This window comes from Sycon ciliatum, chromosome 6 (assembly GCF_964019385.1).
Source record: "Sycon ciliatum chromosome 6, ocSycCili1.1, whole genome shotgun sequence".
Taxonomy (NCBI): domain Eukaryota; kingdom Metazoa; phylum Porifera; class Calcarea; order Leucosolenida; family Sycettidae; genus Sycon; species Sycon ciliatum.
In genome coordinates this window covers 15,823,001-15,831,013 of record NC_088648.1, presented here as the reverse complement: position 1 = coordinate 15,831,013, position 8,013 = coordinate 15,823,001, and the positions used below count along the sequence as shown (strand labels likewise).

The 8,013-nt window shown below is 47.5% G+C and overlaps 1 protein-coding gene across 1 annotated transcript in view; it reads right to left on the bottom strand.

The window, feature by feature from the left end:
• Window positions 1–2,160: 2,160 nt before the first annotated feature.
• Window positions 2,161–8,013, bottom strand: part of LOC135818866 (uncharacterized) — an 11,565-nt gene continuing 5,712 nt past the window's right edge. The window contains exon 3 of the mRNA XM_065332073.1: window positions 2,161–4,101. Coding sequence (XP_065188145.1) covers window positions 2,715–4,101 — 1,387 coding nt within the window. The 3' untranslated portion in view covers window positions 2,161–2,714. The remainder of the gene's footprint in view (window positions 4,102–8,013) is intronic.

Sequence of the window (8,013 nt, the reverse complement as noted above, 5' to 3'; positions counted from 1 at the left end):
CTCTGCAGTCGAAGCGAATGGCCTACGCGTCCATGGTAGGCCTTGGCGGATAGTGCTCGAAAAGCAGTGAAATTGGCAGAACCATACAAACCTTATGGCGGGCAATTCCTCGAATTCTGCTCCATTTCTTTATCCACATACCAAACATGCATAAAATTACCAGAAAATGTACTTAATTCTGCCAATTTTTCTGCCGGCATTATCCGCCAAGGCCTAGTCCATGGTAGAATCCAGGATCCGCTACGGGTGCTCAGCTTTCTTTAGCTCTCTCTCCAAGGCTGAAGCGGGATTCACAGAAGCTTTTTGTGATGCGACATGCGATGCGACTGCCGCGAAACCGGGAAATCGCCAAATCGCAGCCATCTCGCACCCCACGCAACTGCCGCAACTGGGCCATCGCAGAAGTTGAGCTTGGCTCAACTTTTGCGATGCGACAAGCAATTTGGCGTACGATTTTGACCTTTTCTACAGCAAAGTTGTACAAAGCTTCAAGAGTTGCCTATAAATTTGTGCAAGTTGTGCCAAACAGCGCGAATATCATGGTGACGTACCCAAATCAGCAAGACGTTGTCGCATCGTGACTTCTTCTGTCAATGGTACTTCGCGAGTTCGCATTGGACGCATCTGTCGCAGATAACGTCGCATCTCGTGTCGTATCGCAAAATATATCTTCTGTGAATCTGCTTCACGATACTTCAACGCCTATGCAACCTAGCCCTGCGAGCCGTGTACAACCTGAGCTCCCGTACCCGTATGACTCCCGTGTATGCGGAACATAACCTGCTTCGTGTACACCAGCTCTTGCGTGAGACAATGTGCTCGCTGGTCTACCGGTACCTACATTTCACCATGGAGCAGCCGCTGATCAGCGCATTACGTTATATCCACTATTTACTGTATTTGGACATTTTGTCACTCCGACTAGGGCTGGCCAAACGCGCGGCTCCCAACAACATCTGCTGCAGCTTCCAGCCAGAACTCATCCCGTGTCTCTTTCTGCTGCACGCGTTTGGAACGGTCTTCGACCTGATGCGAGAAACATCACGTCCCCCCTCCAGTTCAAGGGTGTGTTGCACGCGTATTGTCTTACTGTAGCGTGAACTGCAACCCCCCCCCCCCCTCCCTTGTCTTGAGTACTAGTATGTAGTAGTCTTGATGTTCTGATACATGCCGAGTCTAGCTGTATGCTCAGTCTCCGGCTAGCTGTATGCTCAGCCTATACATTCTTGATCTTATCTTTTCTTTCTTTTCTCTTTTTCTTTTTTTAAATGTTTTACTGCCAGAAGTCTTCATATAAGGAGGCATATGTGCCTGTTTGTTGTACGACTTTACATAAATCCAACCAACCAACACACACGCACGCACGCACACACACACACACACACTTGTACTTGTTCTTGTACTTGTTGCACACTGCCAAAACCGGTCACGTGGGTCTCCCCGGGAGAGGGGAGAGAGACTCAAAAGGAATCTTGGAAAGATGACTCAATTGGCTATTGAACCGCCCAACGGCCGACACCCCCTGAAATCCCCAAAACTCTGGGTGGACTTGAAAATGATCCCACTTATGGGCTCACCACACCTCAGTAAGTGGGTGAGGACAAGGTGCAGAAAAAGGATTGACGGCATCAGGGTATCCGTCCTGGGATCCAACTGCAGTTACCCCTGCCCCCAGTGAAGGTAATACGTGCTACTAGTGTGGGTGGCTAAATCAGAGTGGATCTGATATTAGCTTCACTAGCACCATTGATTACACAAGAGTTAATCTAGCCAGAAGCAGTCCATGGTTAACAGGTATGTATACTTCAAATAGAAAGTATATGAACCCTGGAACCAACAAAGGTGGCAGGTACAACATTACACCTTCATGTAGCCGAGCCCGTTGGCAACAGACCCAACACAATCAGGCATAAGTGTACCCACCAACCGAACTAGCTGGCACACACACACACACACACACACACACACACACACACACACACACACACACAGAGCACGCATGCACACACAAACACACACACACGCAAACACACACACAAACACACGCACACACACACACACACACACACACACACACACACACACACACACACACACACACACACACACACACACATACACACACACCTCAGAACGTGATAATCAGAACTTTCGGGACGCATTTTTTTGGGAACTATAGGCAAGTTGATTGAACGCCAAAGGCAGATAACTGTCGTGAATTATCAGCGAGGCCACGGATACGTACGTTGACGATCCCCTGATGTACCCACAAAAATGAGCCTCTCATCAAGATGCTAGGCCATATTCACCTGACCTACACCAAGAAAAATTTGGAAAATAAGCATATGAGGAAAGGGGCACTTGTCATTCTCGTTACCATAGTAAACATGACATTCTCGTTACCATAGTAAACATGACATTCTCGTTACCATAGTAAACATGACATACCCAGAAGAGAGCCCTGGTTACGTGTCAGAGTGCTCCATGCAAGATTCGCAGAGCTTCAAAGACGGAAGAAATCCAGCAAAACAAAATTAAATGACACAATTATAACTGCTATCTCTGAAAACATGGAAAGCAGTGCATAAATATTATCTATTTCTGTTTCACTGGATTTTAGTTTGTAAACAGAACACAAAGAGGAGACAAAGATGAAAAAGAAGCAAGAGAAAAGAAGGAAAGTTTGGGAATGAATAAGATGAGCCTTGTCATACCTAGACGAGCTGCCATTGTGAGATGAAGAAATGGGTGCCTTTGGAGCTAAGTCGACAGTTCTGTTTGGTGATCTTGGAGGACTTGTCAGCTCTGCAGTGAATGCATTTGTTCGACCTCGTACACAGGGCAACACGGCCATCAGATAACACTGTTTGGCCATCTTTGGTAGCGAGATTAGAGCTGGTTGGTCGACGTACAATGAATTGTGTGCCAAGACAACCCTGGTCACCATTAGTGCATGCTTGCATGACGCAGGCTGAGTGACGACCGATACACAGAAGAGCACTTGGCTGACCTTGAGCCGTTACAATTCTTACCATGTCGTCGTACCGGAGAAGACCGTCGTCTGGCATCGTGTCCTTCACTGGAACGAATCGGAAAACGCCCGCGTCGCACATCTTTGAGGAGTGTGTGTTGCTGGCTGCAGAGGTAATGCTGTAGGAGGCCTCCTTCAGGCACTCGCCTCGGCCACAGGCGGAGTTGGTGCAGCGCAAATAGGAGCGTCCATCCAGACCATGACGGACTCCGGCGCGCAGCGAGATTGTGCGTTTGTACTGCACTTCTGAGCCGGACGTCTCGCTGCGCCACTGTCGGATTTTCATCGGGACAATCCCTTTTTCGCTGTTCATGTAGCGCGTGCAGTTTTGCGGCCCTCCATCGCACATGCGTGCCGAGCAGGCAGCACTATCGATGTTGAGTGAGCCCTTGCACCAGAAGCACCAGGTGTGCGACTGATTTTTGAAACAGAGTGCGATTTCAGTTGCCTCCGTAATCAGCTCTCGACCGCCCGAGTTGGCGGCGTTCAAAGCGTGCACGGTCAGAGGAGTTCCCTCCGTATGTTCCTCGGGTCTGCACGAAAAGAACACCATCTGGAAGCTATGACACTTGAGTGGAATGGGCTCCTGGGATCTGCTATTTACGGGAGGTCTCACCATCAGGTACACCTGGTCTCCACTGCGCAGAACCTCTTCAGTGTTGCGGATCGCACTGCCGCCACGTTTCAGGTAGAATTCCGACGCTCTGCAATTTCGATACGAGGTTTCAGTTGGATGCGACAATCGTGGGCACTGTTGCCATGCACAGAGGCCATTCCAATTGTCCTCGCAACGCAGCCAGTCGCTGTCCGGCAGAGAGATGGAGATGCGCTGTTCAAACTGGACATAGCGCTGAGCTGGCGATGCGCTACTTGCCGAGGTGCATTGGTCCCGGTACAATCCGTTGAGCGTGTTGATTTCGATCTGGTTCATTCCTGTGCCGTGGCCGATAGTGAGACCGGCGACATGCAGCAAGCCGAGAACCAGATGACCCAGGTCATTCCTGCAATGCGATCCAACTTTCATGTGACTCTCTCCATGCAGCATGCCCACAGGTGCTTGGCAACCGCGCCTGTCAGGACAAAAACGTGCAAGGCAAAAGATGAAGAAGAGTATTGGTTAGTCGAACGTGTCAGAAAAGTGAGAAGCCGGAAGTCGCAGTTGTGCGCTTGAGGATTTAAAAAAAATTCAATTGGAAAATCAAGTACTGGAAGTAATGTTTTCTTTGAGGCAAGGCCGCCGCTTTGCAGAACATGAAACTGCATGATAGCATTTTGACATGTTCAGAGAGTTTTCTCACGATGGCTGAATGCTGGTAGCTTAGCAAAAAGTCATGTTGCGGTGTTCTGTGTGTACTTCCGTGCCGCGAGGTTGCATTCTGCTAGAGCATGGCCGTTGAATACTTCCCCGTATGATTGTGAGTGGGTAACCTTTTTGTTTTGAAGACCAATAGTGGCACCTGGACAAATGTACTTGCAGATTGTCGTGGTACGGGTCTATCCCAATAGTCAGGATGTAACCTCGCTGCTACTGGCTCTTGAAGAAAGCCTAAGTAATGGCCATCAATGGACACGCTGAATTGTATTGCATTATTTCACTGCTGTTGTTCTTAGTGTTAATTCTTTAACTTAGATTTTCTAAAATAGTTCAATTTTGTTTCAGTGTCCTTCAGTACAACAACGAATCCTGGTGAGTGTTGTACGAAAACTTGTTTGAATCCTAATTTTTCTCTACACTATTTCTTCTAGGGGTGAAAGGGGTGATCCGGGTACCCGGGTACGCGTCTGTTTAGCTGCTGATCCGTTAGCAAACGAGTACCCGTTAGTCGTGTATGACGGTATGGTGCGGTATTGTTAGCTGGATTGGACTGTCGCACAGTTCGAGGTACAGTTTGATCGGGTTGTTGGTTGTTTGATCCTGCTTCTCATGACAATTTTGACTGTTTTGCATGTAGCGCAGTAAGTGCGCATGCTGCGCTTGTCTCAATGTAGTGTACTTGCTGTGAATAGCATGACTTCGCATATCCTCCTCGCACGAAATGCGGAAAGCTACTGTATAGTAATTGTTACTATTGGCTGCTAAAGGGTACCCGGTAACGCGCCCGTTTATTTATTTATTGCATCATCATCTCGTGGCAAGCAATGCCAATATTGAATGAGGGAGGGGTGATAGCCAACCACGGCCAAATCAACAAAAGAAAAGTAGTAGACTGTGACATGTATAAGAAAGAAGAAAGAAAGAAGAAAATTCAAAAGAAAGACTGTTAATCCAGGTACCTGTTTGTAACCTTGAAGGATAACCGTTTCATCCCCAATTTCTTCCTATTTTCATCGTTTTTCTTCACATTGTCTCCACTGTTTTACATTGCATGACTAAGTATACACAAATGTCGATTTAGCGTGTCTTATTGATCGCGGTTATCAATTTATTGTCTCCTCGCCGTTTGTTCATTTTTTTGTATTTATGGATTCTCACAGCGCTGGTTCTTATTCTGTGTGTGTGTGTGTGTCTGCTTGTGTGTATGTGCTTGTGTGTTTTGTGTGTGTGTGTGTGTGTGTGTGTGTGTGTGTGTATGTGTGTGTGTGTGCATGTGTGTGTGTTTGTGTGTGTGTTCATGTGTGTGCATGTGTGTATGTGTATGTGTGTGTGTGTGTGTGTGTGTGTTTGTGTGTGTGTGTGTGTGTGTGTGTGTGTGTGTGTGTGTGTGTGTGTGTGTGTGTGTGTATGTGTGCATCTAGTGTGTGCTTTATCAAAGCAGTGTGCTGTCCATATTGGTTACCCAGCAAGTGTAGGATATGCATAGGTAACTGTCTTGGCCGTCCTATTCTGATGTGCTCTGTGTGGTGTAGACCAGGTGTGCATTGGGGGTCGATTCACATGGCTTCGCCAGTTGCGTAAGGTAGACAGTTATCTGGCGCTTGTCTTCATCTGTTTCAATCAGAATCAGATCTGCTATCATTGCTTTATAATGTAAAGAGAAAATCGTTGGGTGTACATCCAGTGCATATGCAGATTTGGGTGCTTCTCTTGCGACGGTCGCATACATAGTATATGGTGTGTGTATGTGTGTGTGTTTAGGTATGTATATGTATGATTGCATGTGTGTTTGTGCTTGTGTGTGTGTTTGTGTGTGCGTATGTGTTTGTGTGTGCGTGTGTGTTTGTGTCTGTGCGTGTGTGTGTGTTTTTTTTGTGGCGTAGGGTTGTCATCACGTGACATGCCTTGCCCTGCCCGCTATCCCGTACATTTCCCGTCCCGTACCGAAAAAAGAAAACTGGTCAGGTATTCAAAGAGTACTTCGAAGACAGGAGCAGAATATCAATCAACTCGGTAGAATGTGTATGAATGCGAAATGTATCGAGGGAATGCAAGCAAAGCGATAGTGCCGATTCGAATCAATGATATGTACGGTTGTAGGATTCCCTTGGTAAAACTCAGACCATAGTGTTTTTTTACAATTTGGTTGAATATACCTGTGTCCGTAGATTAGAATAATTATTAGTTCATGTTTTATTCTAGACCCAAGGTCAAGTTCACATGCATTCATGCAATTAACGCATCCAGTATAGAAGACACTTTAGATCAGATATCAAACGTTTTCGTTACTTTCTCTTCAGGATTACACATGGATTGACTGGAATGCGAAAATGTCTGCTGTGAAGTGTCTTCTGGACAGTTGGCGTTTAATGCGTGGACGCATTCAAACTTGACTTTGAGCACGAATAATTCTTTATTTTCCACCTACGTTCTCCGTTACGATACGTAACGTGCTTTTTTGTTTTGTTAAAAGGAACGAGAGGGCCCAAGAGCCCAAAGCCCTCGCTATGCTTTGTTCATGGTCACACTGTAAGAAGTCATGCGTGTTATTCGAACTGACAGAAACGTCCTTGGGCCTTGAGTGACAAGTTTACGTTTTTATCAGTTCGAAAAGCACACATGATGACCTACATAAAAACAAATCAGTGGCGTGTCCAGTATTCGGCTGAGGGGGTGGGGTGGGGGGGGGGGGGGGTCGGTGCCGGGATGAGTAGGGAGTAGATCACATCATGCTACAGCCTACTGTCCCAGGTCAGCCATTTTGAAAACCGATGTCAAGGAGCCGTAAATCTCACACATCACGAGCAGTATTTCTTTACACGCAGCAACACTGTACAATACGTAGTACATCGTAAAGTTCAAATTTGCCGCTATGTGACGGTGAGCGAAGCAACTGCAATTTATGCGAGTCCAACAATTTCTCACCGCTCAAAGCATCCTTTACATAGGCAGCGGTACTATGTTCACTTGTCACTGTGCGCTTGTCTTCATGTTCTGGCCGCTCGCTGACAACAGGTGCTTCCACGTCTGGCGGAGTGTGACTGTCAGTCTGCTCCGAAAGTGCAACTGGAATAACAGCGACTTCATAAACTCCCACTGTTTCCTGTTGGAGCGGCAGCAGGAGTTGCGCCGCAACAGGAACGCTTTTCAAAAAAATCCATCCAGGCTCCGCTGGCTAGAGCTTGGCCTTTTTGGGATGTCGCTGAGGCATCGAAGAAAAGTCTTCGAGTCAACCAAAACACGATTCGAACGAGGATGATCGCCTGAGCCTTCGGCATTCGAATCGTGTTTTGGTTGACTCGAAGACTTTTCTTCGATGTTTGTACGTTGAAGACGCATCGAGTGCGTCCCCGCACGCAGGGATCACACTGTGCGACACTCAACAGTACGAGTGTTCACAGTCAGGTCACCGTGTTTCTGTAACCATGCATGCTCACTGTACTCTGTAGATTGTACAATCAACACCAGCTCGAGCACAGTACAGTGCAACCGCTTTTGGACGACCGTTTCAGGACGCACGCGCGCCCTGAGCCTAGCGCTAGCTACCATAATACATGTAGCTAGCCCTGCCCTTTATTTTTGGAAACCAGGTCGAAACTTTTGAGGGGCGGGGGGGGGGGGGGGGGAGCGCCCCCGCCCCCCCCCCCCTAAACCCGCCACTGCAAAG